Source organism: Chelonoidis abingdonii, chromosome 4 (genome assembly GCF_003597395.2).
Source record: "Chelonoidis abingdonii isolate Lonesome George chromosome 4, CheloAbing_2.0, whole genome shotgun sequence".
In the NCBI taxonomy this organism is placed as follows: domain Eukaryota; kingdom Metazoa; phylum Chordata; order Testudines; family Testudinidae; genus Chelonoidis; species Chelonoidis abingdonii.
In genome coordinates, this window is record NC_133772.1 from 15,604,012 (window position 1) to 15,624,912 (window position 20,901).

The window sequence follows — 20,901 nt, forward strand, 5'->3', positions numbered from 1 at the left end:
CAAACAGGAAATGAAATTCAAAAGTTCGCGGGGCTTTTCCTGTCTACCTGGCCAGTGCATCTGAGTTCAGATGACTTTCCAGAGCAGTCACAGTGGGGGACTGTGGGATACCGCCCGGAGGCCATACCGTCAGTCTGAGGCCACAGTGACCCTAATCCGACATGGCAATACCGATTTCAGTGTTAGGCCTCTCGTCAGGGAGGAGTACAGAAACCGATTTAAAGAGCCCTTTATATCGGTATAAAGGGCCTCGTTGTGTGGACGGGTGCAGGGTTAAATTGGTTTAACGCTGCTAAATTCGGTTTAAACACGTAGTGTAGACCAGGCCTGTGTCAGCTCCCTGCCTTTCAAGTTCTAAGGACTTGAAGATACACAGCATCAACCTTCAATCATTTAAAAAGTTTTGATCTCTTCCCCCACCCCCTCTCATTCACTAAATGCAAATAGCCTTCAGACCAGATAAGCAGCTGCTCCAAAACGGACCCCTCCCTCCACCCCTCTGGGCTGCTTCTCTCCTCCAGCAAACACTAGCTGTGGACATTCATCCCGTTGCCTGCCTCTGCTGGAGCAAACAGTAGCTGTGTTTGTTTTTTAGATAAGCAGCTCCGGGAACCGCAAGTTCACAACAAAACAGAGAGGCATCACAACAAAACAAAGAGTGTTATCTTTACTTAAAAAGCATCATGGGAAGGTTCCGGAGGTCAGTTACAGTGTAGTAAGATTAATCACTGTTTACACTGGCACCCCAGCGCTGCAAGAGCAGCGCTATAGTCGTTATTCCCCAGGCCGAGGTGGAGTACAGCCAGCGCTGTAGCCAGGGAGATACAGCGCTGTATGTGCCTTGCCAGTGTGGACGGGGAGTAAGTTACAGTGCAGTAAAGCCACCAACAGCGCTGTAACTCAAGTGTAGCCAAGCCCTCAGAAAGCAGACCTGTGATCTCAGCCTGGGAGTGAGGGATTTATGAGTTCTGGCTGACACCTGCTGATTTTCTTAATAATACCTCCTTTACCTTTACAAAATCTCTTTTGGAATGTAAATCTCTGATTTTACATCAAACTGGGTAATGGGCCTCATCAATTAATGCCCCAGCCCATGGATCTCAGCAAACACAACACAAGAAACAATAGGAAAGGAGGCAGTGCCTTCAAAATGAGCCTGAGCTTGCATTTGTGTGCCTTCTTGGGAGGTCGTTTTAGACTTGCAGAGTCTCCTTTGACAGTGGCATCTGGGGCTGCCTGGATAGCACCTGATGGCCTGGAGTTTGGAAGCAGTTTGTATAGCAACCAACTATACTTTTTCAGGTTAGCCTGTTTTTAACAGTAGCGGCTGTGACGGGAAGAAGGAACAGCTGCCGTCTTTGTGTCCGATCACACAGACTTTGATGCTGAGCTGGATCGCTGCCCTACCCACTTACAGACACCCTTTTTTTTCACTATCCCTGTGGAAGTACCAACTGGAGTGAGGACAGTGAATCTACATTCATTGGAGAGGTGGTGCCTATGGCTCTAACTGTGTACATGAATCTAGGCTTAATCTGGCCTGTAGCATTAGTATAAGGTAGCATGGTATAGTAGTTACAGCAAGGGGTTCTATTCCCACCTTTGTCACTGACTTTATATGTCGCCTTAGCCGCTCTGTGCCTTAGTTTCCTCATCTGTCATATGAGGATAAAATACTTATTTGCCTCTGTAAAGTGGTTTGAGACCCCTATGTGAAAGGTGTGGTGTGCGCGCCGTATACCCTTCCTGATTCAAAGGTCCTGGAGTCATTGATTAATTAGAATTTATTAGAATAATGAGAATTATTTACAATGTAGTTAGTGGACAACAGGGAACATGGCCCTCTTTGGGTAGCAGGGAGTTTTAAATAGATGGGGTTTGGATAACTGAGGCTTTACTGTGTAAGGCATTATTCTTCTAGGATCTGAATGTCATGATAATGATGATGATGCTTTGGAACATAAAGCATAGGAGGGATGGGAAGCCTTGTCTGAGTGGGTTTGTAATCCATGTTACTTACATAGCACACACGGTAAGTGTGCACAGTGCTCTGCAGGCCACAGGAAAACACCCAGATCATGCCTCAAGGTGAGGATGAGGAAAGAGAACCTGTCCTGCCCTCTCCATTACCCCATCCCTGCCCTCTGAATCTTTCTTCTGGCGTCCCTTCTCCAGTGGAAGGATGCTGGGTGCGTGTGAGATCTAATAAATATAATAGCAGCTAGCTCTTATTGTGCATCCATTAAGAGAAGAAGGTTGTCTGTGTGGCTTGCCCCTCGGTTTTGCTGGGGAAGTGATGAACTCCGAACCACACTCATGGCTGCATCTCTTTCCCCACTCACCCCCTGCTGAAGCCAAGACTCTTATTAACTCTTGTCAAAGTAAACTGACCTGCCTTGCGATGGGCACAGCCTAACTCACGTGACTTGTGGGGCCTCTTCTCTTCGCAGCTCTAAGAAGCAGGCCAGGCCCTCAGCACAAACCACTCTCCATCCAGTGAAGGGCTGGCTGTTCTGAGGTCACTTAGACTAGGCTGCTTCGTGATTTACAGAGTCCAGGCCTCATGCAGTGTGAATAAATGCAGTGTGTCTCCACGCTGCAGTTAGACACCCATGGCTGGACCATGCCAGCTGACTTGGTCTTGCGGGTCTCAGGAATATTGGCTCTGTGATGTCCTTCCTGCTCCCCCACCCAGTTACCTATGTCCCTCCTCTGCTCTCTCGCTTTCCTGGTATTGCTTCAGCATTGCTTGGTGTGCTTCCTCTCTTGCCTATTTTGAGCTTTTGATTTCCTCAGTTTTGTTTAACTATGTCTATTAGTTACTTACATGGCCCTGGTAGGGCAGCATCCGAACTTCTCACCATCTTCAGTGACTTTATCCTGACAAGATCCCTTGAGGTAGGGCCATTTTACACATGGGAGCTGCGGCACAGAGAGGCCAAGTGACTTGATCAAAGCCAAGGTCACACAGGGAATCTGACAGAACAGGGATGTGAATCCAGGTTTCCCAAGTCTGATGTTGGTGCCCTACCTACTAGACCGGAAACTATTTGATTGTGGGTATTGGTGAGTTCATTGTAGGTAAGGAGAGTACAAGCACATCCTGCTTATTCCGTGTCTTACTGCAGAGAGCGGAATCTCCATCAGACCTACCCAGAGGAGTCCCAGAAGCCCACGGAGCTTCTAAAATGCTTGGGTCTCCTGGGAGATGCGGAGAGAGCTTGGTAGCACTGATGGCTGCTGTGATGGGTTGGTAGTCACACCACCCAAACCAACCAAGGGAGATACAGAAAGTGTCTGTCTTGGTGTTAGCCATGTGATCACTTAATGCACAGAGATGAGAAAAGTCCAGCAACAAGCAACGCACCAAGAGGCTGGCATAAATCAGCTTTTGGTGCTGCTGCAGCATCAAGAGCACTTATTTGTGTCTGCCCATCAGACAGGCAGGAGAGGAATCTTATTACCTCTGTCTAGACCCCCTGAGGAGCGTTACTATGTTGCTAGGCCACACATCTGGGCACTCAGCCATATGCTACAAGGGACTAAGTTAAGTGTAACTGGGGGATGTGATGTGGCTGAAACAACAGTCTCACCAGTGTCTGGTTCTGGACTTGCTGCCTCAGAGCAGCCTTGACTTGCTGTCAGTTTTCTGTTGTAATTTATGTTCTTCCAGGGTGTAATGTAAGTAGCACATCAGTTTTGTCCTGACTCCTCTCCCCCATTTTTTTTCACATCACACTCACTGACTTTAGGATTCTGCAGATCCTCATGAGATCCTCAGTGCAATACCATTTTTCTATTGTACAGTGCTCGGGCAAGTCACCCATACCAGCTATGCAATGTCAGCTGCTGTTTAGAATGTGGAGGCAGGTTTTTTACTAAGATACTGAGTTTTTCCGCATGCATGCCACTGCAGCATCTGCCTGTGGATTTGCAAAACATTTTAGGATCTGGATGAAAGGAGATTAATAGATTTTAAGGCCAGAGGGGGACTATTATAATCATTTAGTGTGACTTCCTGTATAACACAGACCAGAGAATTTCATCCACTGGTTCCTGCAGGAACAGCAAGGATTGCCTTCTGTATAAATGAACATTAAAGAGCCTGATAATTTGTGGCTGAACCAGAGCACATCTTTTAGCAAGGCATCCACTACTGATTTAAAATCTCCAAATTATGATGAATTTTCTACATCCCTTGGTAAACTGTTCCAATAGTCAATTACTCTCCCTGTTAATAAGTTCTCTCTTATTTCCCATTTGAATGTTCTCATTTCAACTTCCAGCTGTTGGTACACTGTAGCCAGATACATAAACGTGACGTGAAATCTCCATTCAGACCCCTAACCCCAGCAGTTTCTTGCTTTGAGGGCAATGAACACGGTTCCAAACAGTCCCTTCTCCGCTCACTCATCACCTCTGCCTTGGAATGGGATTAGGGCTTCCTCTGTGCTGATTGAATTTCCTTCTGCTGCCGAGTTGTGCTACCCACTGGTAAAGCCCCAAGCTTTCCTTGTTTTGTCAATATGTTTAATTGGCAGCCTACAGCAAAAGCATCAGCACTGGTATGGGGATCTCTGGGGTGGTCAGAGCAGACGTCCTTCTGCAAAGCTCATTCAATTGTCTTACAGCCCTTAGAGCTACTGGCACCCAATTCCTCTTCCACCAGAATGGCCAAGAAGTTGTCACAGAGACAAACAGAGCAGCAAAAGCTTTTAGGAATACCCAGCCTCTGGCTAGGATTTTGATTTGATCTGTGCCCATAGAGAGGAATGCATGACTGAGATGGGAATGTTTTAAAACTCTAAGTGCCCCCAGAGTTTAACAATATAAGGAGGAGAGTCTAGCACAGAGTTGTAGATGCCATCGGTGCCTTCAGTAGTTTGCAAGGAGTCCCTTGTGAGCCACAGCACCAGAAGAGTTAACTTATCTCTGTTCACACACAGTCTTAAACATGCACTCCAGGGACAACAACTGTGGCACGCAGGAGTGAATGGCCAACCAGCTGTGGCCTGCTAGCTTGAGAAAAAGGCACAGGGGGTTGCTGGCTACATGGGAGTTCTTATTCTTCACTAGTTAGGAAATGGAAAGGACTCTGTTTGCCATGCTTCAGTCCTCTTAAAAATCATGTCAGATGCATTGTGCTGTGTTTGTTCCCCTTGGAAGGATCCTGTTTTGAAACAAAGCAAATGCCCTTTCCCGTCCATCAGACATGCCAGAGGATGATCACTTTCCCTTCCACAGAGAAACAAAAATAAGCAGTGGGCTAGTAAAAATACCTCCCTGAGGAACAAAGGGTGCCCCTAACAGCGGATGACACTCTGCAAATGGTGATGGATTAGGGATAGATGGGGTTTTCCTGTCTCCTCAGCTCAGCGGGGCAGCTGCTGCTTTATCATGAGGTTATGTTTGTGTTTGCCTCACTCTGGGGTGAGGAGCAAGTGACACTAAAACTGTCAAGATCCCCACCTCCTGCTGGAGACTTTATCAGAGAGTCCTTTGACACCATGACTAAATCTGCAGCTGATGCCCATCGAAGCACTAGATGTTGCTAACTGACTGTAGTAACTAGGGGTAGGGGTGGGCCTGAGCTGAAATGTCTGGGTATGGATCTAGAAAGTTCTGGGGTGCCCAGATTTGAGGATATGAGTTGAGCCTTGTTTCTACTGACTGGAAATCTTCAGAGTAAAACACAGATGCCAGCACTGAAGGATAGTCTCTCTTGGGGGCATATTTTCAAATGTGGCGTCCAGATTCTGCACTTGGGAAGTCAGATGAGCAGGCGGGCACCCAGTTAGGCACCTTCATTCTGAGCACCTGAAGGAGAGATTTGGGAGGGTTTCACTTAGTTGTCCTTCCTAGGGTCTTCCTTCACCATTTTAGCAAAGGTTTATTTTTTCAGGGTTACTTGGAAGTATCTTGCCCTCTTATAGGGCCCTTGTTCCAATGATTTCCAGAATGCTTGACAGACCCTTGACCAAATTCAGACTCCAAGTAAGTAACTGCTACGGAAGTCAGTGTTTATGTTCAGGCTGAATTTCTACCTCTAAAATGCAGGTGCAAGTCTCTGCCAGCAATCTTGGAGAAGAATTAGAGGAAGTGTCGCTACATCCCGGGGTAGATAGCAGTAGACAATTACCTGAGAGAGAGCTTGGCCAGAACATCAGCACAGTCTCATTACTGGACTCTTTTTTGGTGGAAAAAACCAACACTATCGTTCACAAAGTTGTTTGTCAAGTGATAGTCAGTCTTTTATTTTGTGTGAGCCTAGTGCTTTCAAATACTCTTTAACTTAGCCACACAACAGATCCAGCTTGCACTGCAAGCTTTCCGATCCCAGACTCAGCTCTCTAAACAAGCCGTTCTGTAATCAGCTGCGTCCAAAGCTGCATATAAATCCTTTGGACTGAAGCAGGTGTCTAAAGCCTCTGAAGATCTTTATTTGTGAATGCGTGCTACTGTAGCCAAGAAATAACTTTAATTACAGTAAATACAGTATGTTTACAATGTTACCTTTTTGTTTTTCTTAAAAAAATAGTATAAAACAAAATGGAGAAGAAAACTGCTCCTGTTCCTGTATAGTGAAGTCGGATTAAAATATTCACAGCAGAGGGCTAATACAGGTGAGGGAGCCTTGCAGGTTAAGTGCAGATGGGATCTTAAAATAATTAGCGGAGTGTGATTCGAGTGCCATCCAAATGATTCCCTAGGCAAGGTACAAAATAATCTCCCATCCAGTACAAAACCACAGAGGGACTCGTTCTTCTGTTTCATTGCTGTAAATGTGAAGTGGTTCCACTGAAGTACTCCAGATTTACACCCATGAACTGGTGTGCAGAATTTTGGCCAGAGGACCTAATTGGAAGCCTAATGCTTGGTGTTGAAAATCGTATAGTATCAGTTGGAAGATTATATCGTGTTACCTAATTTAAAATATCAGCAAGTCAATGCTGTGTAACCTGTGTCACTTGAGGATATCAGAGAACTTCACACCTGTTACTGAAGCTCACAACTCCCCTGTGAGGTAGGTATTATGATAGATGAATAAAACAGACTCAGCAAAGTGACTTTTCTCATACAGCTGGTGCCAGTGCTGTAACAGAACCCAGGAATCCTGATGCCTAGTCCCCTGCATTAATCCTAAATCACACACCCATGCCAATTAAATGCAAGGGATTCCTAATGAGGCAGGAAATTGGTTTGCAGCTTAATGCCTGGGTATTAAGTCAACACATTCATTTAAACTACTTTGAAGCCAAGTTGTTTTTCTCTCCTGGCTTTGAACATCTCTTCCTTGAACCCCACCCTCGACAGCCTGAGGCAGCCCTGTCCAATTTCACACACTCTCCTTTGTTCCTTTCCTCCCTTTTAAGGGCTCTGGCTGAGCCAGTTGTTTCACATCGTTAGACCCTGTTTGATTATCCACCGGTGCCGCTTTGGCCTTGTCTTCACTAGGAAAAAATGGTGTGGGTTTATTACTAGATGTTAGCTAACTGCCAATAACTAATATGTGGTGAACTCCTGGTGTAGATGAAGCAGTTGTAGTTTTAACACATGGCAACAGGTTGTACTAAAACTGGAACGGCTTTATCCACAGTAGGCTTCTATTACGTGCTAGCTAATTCTCTGAGCCTGAAATTGGCCCTTGTCCTAGCTGAATGCAAAAAGGCCATTTTTCTTCCCCCACTCTGCTTCTACTTTCATCCACACTATTTCAGTGACATCTTGCTGCTCTGCCGCTCTTTAAACCATTTTCTTCCTCTCCCTCTCTGCCACTTCGCTTCTTGATATCAAGAGGGAACAACCCTCCCACCAAACCAATGGAAAGAAACTGCAGGGGAGAAAATACTCATTGATTTAAAAATCCATAGATAAGATGTAGCAGTCATAACCTATTGTGTTTTCAATCTGCAAAATACTTTGCAAATGTACACTAATGAATCACCTGTGCTGTAGGTAAGTTTTTTAATTATCCCACAGCTGACGCACAAAGAGGTGAAGTGACTTGCTCAGCGCTACAGATGGACACAATGTTGGAACAAGGATTAGAGCTTGGGAGTTCCTTGCTGCAAGTCCTCTGATCTGGCCACTGGATCACACATTTCTATTTGTGTGTACAGTACAGTCTTACATATACTTAAGATATTACAAAATTATTTAAAAATCATGCTGAAGAATAATAATTAACGTAGCGCTTTACATTTTCAAAGGACTGTGTGGACCTTAATGAATTAAAATTGAGGACAATTGATTTTCAGGGGGACTTATGTGCATTTATAATTTTTACCCACTGTATTTTAGATATTAGAATGTATTCCCTCTATTTAGAATCTAGAGCCACACCCACAAAAACTGGTCAGTTTGTAACATTTGAAATCCAGTTCAAATAATTTGTCATGTTGCATAAAATGTGCCTGTGATACAGTTTAACAAAAATGTATGAAAAATGCATTAACCCTTATGGAAAATGCTAGGAGTTGCTACTATTTAAAATTCATGGGTATCTCCAAGCTATAAATTCTCATTCTCTAGATCCTGTTACACTCGGATACTCTGTCTCTGACCAGGAGTATCAAGTCCCTTATTTTCCTAAGGCCATAAAATTCACTAAAATTGGCACAGCTGCAAGTACAGACGGGGGGGTTTGCAAGCACTTGTTTGGGACCATGTCTAGATACAATTGCCATTTAAATAAGTCTCCATCAGAACAGGACAAAGATGCTGAACCTCAGTTTAACTCCCTTGGAGTAACTAGTTTAACGCTGTTCACCAGTGAAATCACCTCTCAGCCTAAAATGTAGTCAATGAAAACACATTCACATCCTATACAGATACTTACTGTTGCATGCTTTAGTTTAGCTACTCTAAACTAGCCAGGGGGATACAGACATCTCAGCCCTCTTGGTGCCCTTGGAAAATAGGCCACTTTCCTCTTCCCCAGAGGTGCAACAGCCAGTTTAAATGCAATGGACATAGCTAACAGGACAGTTCTGCAAGGTGCTGAGAACCCTCAACATCAGCCTCTTGAGACATGGGAGCCTAGAACTCCTGAATTCTAATCTCAGCTCACCATGGACTCTCTTGTCTGATTATTTAACCCCTCTGCCCCAGTCTCCATCTGTAAAGTAGGATTAATATTTATGTACTTCAGCAGCACTGGTGCAAGGATTGTTAGTTCACATTTGTGCAGTGCTTTGAAGCTACATAATGCCATGTTCAAGCTAAGTATCGCTGTTTTTACCGTGGCTATAAGTAATTTTGTGGTATTTCCACCTGACCAGGTGGTTGATCGAGCATCAGGACTGATCCAGCTCCAAATCTCTAAGCTTTCAAGCAAGGTTTTATTCCTAAATTCCCCTTTACCCCAGCTCCACTGGGACAAAGGATGAAGGCCCAGCAAAACCGTGATACAAGATAACAAAAGTGAGGCATTATTAACAACACAAAATAATTTGCAAAACAAAAGCAAAAGAAACACGTCAATAAAATAGGTTCAGATTTTTAAACATAAAATGTACAAAAATATAGATATAATAATTTATATTTAGACAATAACTGTCATTCATAAACACTGTAACAATCCACTAGGGGGAACCAGAAGGTAATTCATTGCTAAATAGATTATGGTGTAGAAATTCAAGCTGCATAATTAAACTGAGGCAGTGATGAGCATGGATCCCAGTGAGACTATGGCCTTGTTTTCGCTGCTAGAAAAGGTACATTGATTACCATGGGATAACTGGCACGCATGAGCTATTCCAATGTAAAAACACTTTAGTTTTACCGTATGGTGAGTAGCCCTGTACCCCTTTCAGGGGCTGACCTCTCATGTTTACCTCATGGTAATTCTAAATGTCTTGTCTCCACTGTGTTTTTACCTTGGGATAGCTCAGGAGTGTTAGTCACCCCAAGGTAAAAAAATGCACATTTTTTAGTGATGGCAAGGCCTAAGATCAGTTCCCTCTACTCTATGTTTGTCATTTCTCCTATATTACTGGTATGACTCACTGCCCTTCACTTGGTTTCTCTGTGATGTATTTGCAGGGGAAACCAAGAGTGGAGAAGTTCTCCATCTCTTGTCTGGTCTCTCATTCTAACTGTTTAGCAATTTTCCATGCCACTGGGTTTTTCCTCTCTCCTCCACCTCTCCATATTTTTCTCTCATTTGCCAAATATATTAACACCCATTCTTTACCTTGGTGCGTGGCTTCTCATGTAGGGATTCCGCTGGTGTACTTCCCCTCTTGCCAGAAAGCATGTTGTAATGGTGTGTAGGACAGATGCTATGCAATTATATTGGGATCTCCCTAGTATATGCTGCTGGGAATAACTCCTTTACATGGGCAGGGATTTATGCACCTAAGCTCCTAATGCACAGTAAGACCCAGGACACACAATAGCCTTAAAAAGGATTAGCTAGTGCAAGCCATCCCTGACCCCTCTATGACACTGTGGGTGACTGTGGTGTTTAGCCACAGCCCACATCACCCCATGGGGAGCACTGGAAACAGAATATCTCCTGTTTTGCGCTTTGTAGATCAATTTTAAGGGCTGTGGCATACTCCTCAGTTGACCTGCCGCTGTACTACTTTCCATCCCTTCTTACCCCCTTTTGAGAGAATAGCACATCTGGTCCCTGGAGGAACGATAACAGTAGCAGTGCTTGTGTTCCCTCTAGCTCAAGGGTTGCAATTCTGGCAAAACCTTACACAGACTGTGTAGGGAAGGGCAGGGGCTATTTGGTCCTTCCTCTCCTTACCAGCCCCCTTCCATCCTCACTGCACAATCCTGTGAGGACCAGACAGAATGTAGACCCTAGTCTCTGGACACCATCTGCATAGTTTATGAACCAGCTAGGATGGGGGGAGAGGGGAGGAAATCCAGCTAGCAATCTTCAGGAGAAAATCATTTTTGCTACAAATCCAGAAGGAAATGACCTGGAGTCTTATAGCCTTCCCCAGGCCCCTAAGTTTTCACAATCATTCTGTGAAACATTCTTTAGCAGTGGTTTGATCCTGAGAGTCCAAGGAAAGTGTGGATACTCAGAATTGGGCCCTAGATGCTGGATATTCATTTCACTTCCCCAGTCTGTACAAAATATGCTGCCCTTAAAGACATGAGCCCAACCCTTCAGTCCTTACTCATGGCCAAAATTCCTTTGTCTGAACAAGAGCTGTGGGTACAGATCCAATGGGCTGGATTGGGCCTCAGCTACTGCAAATTAGAAGATGATTTTTGGAGTCCATGGAGCTATGCCAGTTTACACAAGCTCAGGCTCTGGCCCCATATATTTGTGGAAATTTACTTCACTTCAAATCCACACTAAAAGCTCCCCTTAACTTCAGTGGCAGATCTGGATACACCAATAGTGGCAGGGTCAGGCTTTAGATTTTAAGGGGGAGATGTTCAAAGGCACCAAAGTCTGTTGGACTCCTAATTCCCATTGTGCCTTTGAACATCTGCCCTTAAACCAGATGTGTCTTCTGATCTTAATACTTGGGGTACTGACCTGTATAAACCCTTATGCATTGAGAGGACAGTACGTGGTATACCCTACCATCTTATAAGTCAAGTGTAGTATTTGCTCACCATAGATAATGACTTTCTAATCTCATGGGATCTTTGCAGTGCTAGAGCCTCTAAGAGGCATTTTATGAAGATACGAATCCTTCTGAGAAGCAGTAGGCTCAATGATGCTGGCAGCTGGGATGCCAGAGTCCCTTTACAGCATGTAGATGGAATTCAAACACCCTTATACCATTGGTAGTAGCTATTCCGAAACCCCTTACGTTCTTGTAAAGTTTTAACAGAATTTTGTCTAGTACGTTTTGTGAAGAATTTAGCAGGTAAGAGGAAGGAATTGCTTCTAATGCTGATATGGTGCGGTTACTCCCTCCAGAGAGATCCCAGCACTGAAATCTGCAGGCCCATCATGGATCAGTTCCATACAGTTATTGCAGGAAGGCATGTGTGCATGACAAAGGGTCATAACAAGATTCCTCAACTAGCCTCATTGGTTCATTCTCAGCAAAACTGGAGAGGACAAGGAACTGGGTTCCTAGCATAGAAACTGTATTTCAGTTCTCCTTCTTCCCATTGCATGGTGTGGCAAATGTAATCTCCTGGTTAGGTAATTATAGAATAAGGTTGGTCAGGTAAGCAATACTGTCAGTTATGAAGAAAGAATATATGGGCAAGTATCCCCGACGACAGCCAGGGAAACACCAGAGAGCGCAGCGAATCAGGTTATGGATTACTGCAATCTTTTCACCGTCAAACTTCTGGCATTACAAATTTTGCAAAGCAACAAACTTTTCTCAGCCAGACTGGTTGCTGAAACAGCTGAGCATCCCATCACATGAGCATCCCTCCATTAGCTGGCTGTGTACATCCTGCATGTGAAAAGCCAGGCTCACTCACTGGTTAGACCTTGATCTCACAACTGTGGGGTATGGCTAATATTCGGCTAGATGGGAATCATGCCCCCTTTAAGACTGTACTCTGTGAGCTGAAGATGAATTCCTCTGACATCGCTTTAACAGGCTGGATCTTTCTCCCCAAATTTGAGATTCGAGAAAACTGTGTGTTAAAACAAACAAACACACACCCAAAGGGAAAAGAACAACAACAAAACAATCCCAGGATGTGGGTAATACTGAAGGTTGCACCTCTAATCATAACAGCCAGGGTGACCTGTTGAACAGGATTGTAAGTCAGCCCCAGCATTGCCAATAAGAGGCAATTAAAACAATTTCCACTTCACCTATGATCTATTATCTCTTTCTTTTTTACTACCTAAGTACTAAGCTCTTCCCTCTCTTTCAGGATAGGGCAGGGCACAGAGATTCCTTTCTCTTGATGCTTTTTCTCCTTGAGATGGTTGCTGCAAAATAGCTGATTTGGCTCAGCATCTGGGAAAAGCTCGTCCAATAATATTCTCCCTTATCTTTGAACACCAGAGCTGTCAGTTCAGAGGTGGCTGTGGGGATGATATGGAGCATGCTGATAGCTTTTGAGGGGAAGGATTTCAATGTTAATGTACATATTTAAAAAAAAAAAAGTCTAGTTTAGCAGTCTGGTTATTTTCATACATGGCTTCATAAGGCGATAAACCTACTGGATAAAGTACATAAGACAGCTGGCTCCCAGAAGTCACACAGAATTCTTCCTCTTTGTGTTTTGTTTTTTCTTTTAAAAAAATCTTGGATTGGTTAAAGACCCAGGTCTTGTATGAAATGTTCTATTTTCTAAAAAAATGGGTGTTTCTTTTGTTTTTTCCCCCCTTACGTTGATTTTGACAAACCCCTTTTTTGTAGCGCTGTTGTGGCACAAACTTGTAGTTGCAATGGCCAAATGTCGAATAGTTCCACACAGGCTTAGGAGGAATTGTGTCCAGTGATCCTCAATTGGATTGGCCAGCATCAGAGCTCCAAGTAGCCGATCAGAGCCAACATTACTAGAGAGTTAGTCATAATAATGACAGTATGCGGTGCTGGATTGGCTGACGAATTTTCCACCATCATACTTGTACCTGAAAGAGAGAGAAATAAGAAACCACCATGATGAATGATTCTCTTGTACTGGTACCACCTGTTTTCTTTTTTCGCCAAGGATCCAGCGAGGATTTGGTGAAATGTTACTTCTTGGAATGCTGGATGCTGCTGCTTTATCTATTGTTGATGCATTTTCAAGGAATAATTTTGTTTACAAAGAGAATAGAATAATATTTACTATGGGCTAAAACCTGAAGGACTCAAGCAAAACATTGAGCTTAATGGGAAACTCTCCTGTAGCTTGTCAGAGCTAAGGATGAAATATTAGCTTGCCCCTTTGAAATCCATAGGAGCTTTGCCATTGATATCAGAGGAGTCAGGTTTCCACTGTAAATGAATATAAATCAAGTACAGACTTCAAGGAGTTTGGCCCACAATGAATAACACCAGCTTCAGAGTAGACTAGAGGGAGGGCATGATAGTGGTCTGCCTGTATGTGACGAATGCAAACAGAGAAGCGGGAGAGAATAACCCAGCAGCCACAGCTGAGCGCTGGAAAATGGTACTTGCAGAAAGTACCAATAACTAACGCGCATGTGTAAAAATAGGTCAGGTTACAGACCAGGGATAGAACTGCCCCCGCTTTCCCACCCCATGTGCTCGATGAAAGAAGTGGGATCTGGAACCAGTGTTCATTCTGTTCTATGGGCCAGAGTTGGGACAAAGACACAGACTGAGGCCTGGTACAAAATAGGGCAGCGAAAGGAATGATACAGGCTTAGCTCTTTTAAATTAACATACCACCTCGGATTCACCATTGTTTCCAAGGGTCAGTAAAATGTTATGGCATAATGGCCATTTGGTGCATGACCAAGGTAAATGAGTATCCACTTGTGGGATATGTGCAAGGGAATAAGGCACAGAAAGGAGCAAGAGAAGAGCAGAGCAGACACACCGCCATTTCTGAGGATGTGAACCTCTGCTGGGACTCCATCTCCTCCTGGCCCCGTTGCCCTAATCTGCACCAGAGCGTGAGTGGAGTCTTCAGGCACTGGGATCTCAATCTGGTTCTTGCTGGCCAGGTACAGTGTGGGAGTGGAGTGTGAGTCCTGCCGGTAGAGCATCTGTTGGAAGATATGTTTGAGTTTAGTGTCATGGGGTCTTTCCTTGTTTTCTTCAGCACAGCATGAAAGAGGAGACCTTGCTATGTGCTGCCTGTACCTTGTACCCAGTAACAGTGGACTCGTTCGCCTTTGCAACCACAGGGTCCCACTTGACGCTGACACTGGAGCCGGAAAATGTCCAGGAGATGTTACCAGGTGGCCTCTTTGGGGCTAGGAGATAAAAGATGATTGAGAGTTCAGTGAGGATGAGAAACAGAAGAAAGCAAAAGGAGGATGCTCTACCCATGACCAAGGGCCATCAGGTCACCTTCTGAGACCCACTGGCCAACCTGGAGGGTAGGTAGCACCAACATGGCTAGGAATAGCAGAAGAGCATTTTAGCTAGAGTCATCTGAATAAAAAACAACCTGATATAACTGGCAACAATTCATGTTTTCCCTTTGCTGGATTTGAAATGTTTCTTTCTGATTGACTCCCAGCACAGAGCTGGGAACAGTTCTCAGCCTGAAAGCATTCTTGCTCCTTTGTCAAACTGTTTCTAGACCTTGTGTGTTGTGAGCTTTTGCACCTTACGTTCACCTCAGTCTGATTATCATTAGCTGTTTGGTTTATTTCATTGGCAATGTATTAGTAGCTGATGTCTCAAAAGCTGGCAGAGTAGGTGAGTAATAATTAATTCTAGAGGTTAGGGATTCCCGGGCTGTCCTAAGGTATAAAGCACTGGTGCCTAGCTTCAGCAGTAGCTCTCCGGATAATAGCTGCTAAATTCATGCTAGAATTCAAGCAGAGAGAAAATCAATAGCAATGGTTATTTAAACGATATGATTTGAGGACCAACATCTCAAAATCTTTGAGCCAAAAACAAATGCTTTATACCAGTGGAAAGCTCAGATTGACACATTTTTGTCTGAGCAGATTCTAAACTATCAAAACTTAGAATCAACCCTGGTCTTTTGCCACTGATCCAACAGGGACAGAATATAGCCATTGTGCTTGGTGCTCACTCACGTGGCTTTGTTGTTGTGATGTTGGTAGAGGGACTGGCTGGTCCCGTTCCAGCCCGGTTGTAAGCTCTGACTGTCACATGGTACTTTGTGTTGGAGTTCAGGCCTGTCATGTGAGCTGAGGTGACAAGACCTACTGTCCTCACTCTGTCTGCCGCTGCCTCTTTATCGCCATCCTTCCAGTATCGGATCTAAACAGACAAGTACACGGAGGTCTTAGCCCTAAGCCATTGAGACGTTTGCACATGTGGCTACCAGACCCACTCCACCCAATGCAGGAGACCTGGGTGCTGGAGCAGTTGCCTCAGGAGTCCCTTTCTCTGGGCCAGAGGATCTCAGGCGTATCAGGGCGCAGATGAGCTGGTCTCTGGGTGGGAGTAAGTGGGGTTAGAGTACTAAGGTGAATGATCTCTGTAGGGCAATGCCATGCTGTTGGTTTCCACATGATGCAGACTGTGGGCCATCCTGACTCCCCTCCAATTCCCTGTATTTTTTTTAAAATTGTACCATGATTGATGCATTTTCCAGAGAAGCCCTCGGAAACTCAGGTTGTACACTGACTGTCATTTTCATACAGGGGATTATTAGCCAAACCCTGGGGCTCTTACTCAGATTTTTATTCGTGCCAGCTCCTACTGGAGTCATAGCTGCCCTCACTATTTGGCCCTGTGCATCTTGCTTGGCCTGTGACCAGAATCAAACCCACTGGCTGTGGAATGGCATGTGGCAGGAATGGGAAACCCCATCATGACAGTTTCTCTAGTGGCACTGCTACTGGCTGCATAGAATCAGCATTGCCTACAGCAAAGTAGAGGCTGGAATCCCCTCTGCCCTTGAAAATGGAGGCCCCAGTTATATGCTTTCACTTCCTGTAGCCTAGGAAGATAACTAATTTGCCTCATTTGTGTGCTCCAGCCTGAGTCTCAGTCCTTGTTCTAGCCCTTCCCTTTTCTTACCTCGTAGCCCAGAAGGACTCCATTTGTGTCTCCCTGCTCAACCGGCTCCCATGACACATCCATTTCCGAGGACGAAACGGCCTTGGCTGTAACCCTGGAGGGAGCCACTTTTGGTTCTGGCAAAGGACGGAAAAAAAACCCGGCAATAGAAGTCTTTCATGACAGCAGGTGACAGGGGCACTGCCCCAGAAGGAGAGGTTTCACGGCCAGAGGCCAGCTCTATGGCTATGGGGTGGCTACAGCAGGCGCTGCTCACTGGAGGCATCATGAACTGAAGCTGTGAATGTGGGTTTTATGTAACCAGGAGGGCAGCCTGGCTTGGGAAGGTGTGTGACAGGAGCTCTTGGGAGCTGAATGTCTATTCTTCTGCAGTGGGTGTATGTTTGTAGGTGCACTTGTGAGAACGTGTTTGTATTACAAGGCACTATGTGAGCACTTCTAGCCTGATCCTCAAACCACCATCAACCGACCTTCTAATAACAGGAAACAATTTCTAGCAGTGAGACTTATTAGGCTGAAATAGCTTCTCTCAGAAGAAGCAGTAGCAGACACATCAGACTGAGTCACCACAGTCCCTCCTTACCTTCCTCTGCAGAGTACACGATGGCAGTCAGGCTCTCCGGTCCCTCCCCCTTCCTGTTGTATGCTTTGATTTTCACTTCAAATGGGGTGTAGGGCCCGATGCTCTCGTTGCGGTAAACGTAATGCAGGGATTCTGGGTGGGGCACCTGTGCAGTCTTCCACGCCTGGGTGCCTTGCTTGCGGAATGACAGGATGTATCCAAAGCCATCCCCGTTCTGGTACTCCCGCAGCATTGGCTACGATATGGGACAAGAAGGAAAGGACACGTTGGCCTGGTGCTTGTTTTATACCCATAGTGCATGCAGTAGATTTGATCTATACAGCAGACAGAATTCTGCCCCTTGGGCCTGTGTGTGCAAATCCCACTGAAATGGCTCTGTAGTACAGCATCAATGCCACTGCAGTGTTGCTAACTCTTGCAGTGTTACCACAGGTCTTGTGATATTTTGTGTGTTCTTACAGCCTCTGCTCCTGGAGGCTTATGATATTCACAAGAAAATAGCCCACATCCTTTATATAAAAGCATAATAATATTTGTATAGAGGGGCCCGTATCTGCTCCCTCTACAGTCTGCAGTGGAATCAGGATCATATCGAGTGGTAATCTACATACCCCCTTTTCCTTCCATCTTTGCTTTTGTCTCCTTTTCACCCACCTTCTCTCCCTTTGTAGCTCCTCTGTGCTCCCTTTTCAGAGCCAAGTCTGTCTCCTTTTCCCTTTTTCTGCACTCTTTGTTGGCCTGTGCCTACTGCCAACTTACCGTCCAGTTGATGATGAGCTCACCGGGGGCCCCTCCTCCTCCACTGAGCCCAGATGGCGCCACAGTAGGGGCTGTTGTGTTCCCCCAAAAAGAGAAGGAATGTGAGAGTTTAAAAACAAAACAACGCTGGAAAGAAAAGCACCCATGCTTCAAAACCTGGGAGCAACCAACTTCCATCAACTCTCAAACCTGCGCTGGCCCATCTGGTTCTAACTGTTAATACTGAAGATATTTTAGGTGTGATTTTCAGAGGTGCTGAGCTCCGACAGTCCCTACTAAATTCAGCTGGAGATGTGCGTTTTCAGAGCCCGTGAAAACCAAGCCCTAAAAAGCCTAGTGTGGGTGAAATGGTGTTAGGTGTGAGCTGCCAGTTCACCACACACATTCAGAGCATTCCTTGTGCCAGTCTTGCACTTCAAGCTCCTGAGCTTTTGGCTAAGACCAAGAGTAGTATTGACTTAATATACAGTTAGTTGTGCACAGGGGACTTCCCCTTGTCCTCACAATGGGTTGGACAGTGGTTCTTATAGGAGGCTGATTTGTCTTGCATACCCCAAGTTTCAGCTCACTTAAAAACTACTTGCTTACAAAATCAGACATAAAAATACAAAAGTGACACAGCCACTAGTACTGAAACATTGCTGACTGTCATTTTTACCATATAATTATAAAATAAATTCTGACACACACCCCTGATTGAGAAACACTGATGTATTATAAACAAGTCAGGGTCTGTATAACATTTTAATTTGTACGGACTTCACTAGAGCTTTTCATGTAGCCTGTTGTAAAACTAGGCAACTATCTAGGTGAGTTGCTGTACCCGCCGAAGACCTCTGAGTACCCCTGGCTGAGAATCTTTGGACTAGCTCTAATAGCTCTTTTCCATTTCTTACCACTAGGATCCTATAAAGTTCTCAGAGCAGCAAATACTCAGGGCTGGGAAGTCTTTATTTTGCATATTGCACAAGACTGAGCTCGTTGTCAGTGGTTAACAGATGGTAAATAACGCTCGTGAAGCAGTCATCCAGCACTGTTGCGCCTTTATCTTTGGGATGTAAAGGGGTAAGGAAAGATGCATATTTTGTGTCATCACCATCTCTAGGAGTACTCAGTGAGATGATGAACTTGTGGCAATGCCTAAGTGAGCATGAAAACCATCCTGTTCTATTGCAGAGGGGTAGGGATAGATGATCCCTGATGTCTCCTTCTAACCCTGAGCCTATATGCACCTACCAGCTTCTTTGGTGCGGATTTTGCTGGAGGGCCCACTAGGATCCCCAGCTCCAAGGATGTTGCTGGCTAGGACCCGGAATTCGTAGTCCATCCAGGGGATGAGATTCACCACCTGGGCTGTCTCCGTGTTGCCCTCAATATTTGCAGGATCTATAACCCAATAACATGAGAATACAACAAATAGAGCAAGTGGCAGTCAGAAAGCAAAAAATAATAAAAATAATAATTCCATCCCAGAGCAATCTGTGTGGGCAAAGGCAGGGCTGCTGCCATGAAAACACTTACTGGTGCGCACTTGCTTCCATTTGTTGGAGAGTAGGGTGCGGGCCTGGATGGTGTATTTGGCAATAGGACTGTGGTTATCGAAGCCATGGCTCCAGCTCAGCTGGATGGTGGTGTCGCTGATGTCCACCGCCACCACGCCCCCAGGGGGCCCCGGAGGTCCTACCACAGTGAGAGAAAGACAGTGACATCAACAGTCCCAGAGCAGGACTCAGCCGGGCTTGTTGCTCTTCAAGCAACATCCATATGGTAGGTCATAATCAGGCCACTGTACCCTGAAGGGTAAAAGTGTAGCCTCAAAATTTGTCGTCCTTTAAAACATTTGGGATCTGGCATGCGTGGAACCTCCTCCGGATTCTAATTCCCTTCTCACAGTTTAAATGTGTGTTGCGCACCAAGCACCATGAGGAATTTAAATAGCTGTTGGTGGGAGGTTTTTGGGTGTGAGAGCGTGTTGGTCCCTGGCAGGGAATCCAATTTGTTTGGACTCGTTATGCGCTGCATGCAGAACGTGGGAAGGAACGGCTAAAAAAATTACCTCTTACAACCAGCATGGCTGACTCAGATGTGCTGTCCACAACTGTCTGGGCTGTGCATGTGTACCGCCCGGAGTGCCTCAGCTGAGTATTCAGGATGGCGAGGTCCCCAATAGCCTCTTTCTATGCAGGGAGAGAGACGGCAATGGACGAAATGTGAGAGCAAACTTGGGGACCATATAACACATGAGATGGAGAAAGAGACGCAGGCATTAAAACCCAGGGCTCTCCCAGCAAGGTCAGGAGGATTGGCGAACTGGACGCATCCTAGAAGAGCCAAAGGCACAATAGTAAATGGAACTCAGGATGTTTTGTTTCCCCCTTTGCCCCCTTTTTGGAGAGGGCATCAGCACAGAGCCCCTTGATACTCACCCTGCTAGCTCTCATGTAGTGCCCTTCAGACCTGTCAAAGTCAATGGGGAAGTCCTCCAGGGACCAGGTGAAGGTTAGGTCCATAGTTGGGTCATGGGAGGCATGGCACTGCAGGGTAATGTTTTCGCCTAAGTTGATGTCCGCACTAGATGGTGCCAGGGTGATTTTAGTGGCATCTGCAGAGGAGGTGAGGGCTGTTAGTTGCAGATGTAACCTCCATGCACCAGTCATTGTCTGGCTAACAACACACAGGCTGATTTGGGGTTTGACTGTGCAAAATCAAAATCTGATCAGCATGGATTTGCAAAGCCAAAGCCACCCCTGTTTTTGTCTCTCTCTAACTAGAAACCATCAATAGTTTTCCAAGGGGTAGAAAAGGATTAAATTAGATGCAAAATAGAAATATTTTCTCAGGGCCAATTGCTCCTGGTAACCTTTGTGGAAGCAGGGTGGTGGATTGAAGGATTGTCCTGATGAATGAAATGAGTTATGGGTGCGATTCCCTCTGAGAACTGGATTGTTTTCTGGGAATCGAAGGAGAAGGAAATGTGTCCCC

At 45.3% G+C, this 20,901-nt stretch overlaps 2 protein-coding genes across 6 annotated transcripts in view; one reads left to right on the plus strand and one right to left on the minus strand.

The window, feature by feature from the left end:
- RBBP5 (RB binding protein 5, histone lysine methyltransferase complex subunit) overlaps positions 1-20,901 on the plus strand; it is a 187,613-nt gene that overhangs the window by 40,309 nt on the left and 126,403 nt on the right. The window lies entirely within an intron of this gene.
- The window catches only part of CNTN2 (contactin 2), a 49,228-nt gene continuing 41,362 nt past the window's right edge, over positions 13,036-20,901 (minus strand). For both annotated transcript variants that reach the window (XM_032792482.2, XM_032792483.2), the window contains exons 13-23: positions 20,346-20,521; positions 19,976-20,096; positions 19,441-19,599; positions 19,156-19,305; positions 17,920-17,990; positions 17,161-17,395; positions 16,578-16,693; positions 15,626-15,812; positions 14,715-14,827; positions 14,449-14,617; positions 13,036-13,531 (exon numbers count right to left, since the gene is read on the minus strand). In XM_032792482.2, coding sequence (XP_032648373.1) covers positions 13,422-13,531; positions 14,449-14,617; positions 14,715-14,827; positions 15,626-15,812; positions 16,578-16,693; positions 17,161-17,395; positions 17,920-17,990; positions 19,156-19,305; positions 19,441-19,599; positions 19,976-20,096; positions 20,346-20,521 — 1,607 coding nt within the window. In that variant the 3' untranslated portion in view covers positions 13,036-13,421. The remainder of the gene's footprint in view (positions 13,532-14,448; positions 14,618-14,714; positions 14,828-15,625; positions 15,813-16,577; positions 16,694-17,160; positions 17,396-17,919; positions 17,991-19,155; positions 19,306-19,440; positions 19,600-19,975; positions 20,097-20,345; positions 20,522-20,901) is intronic.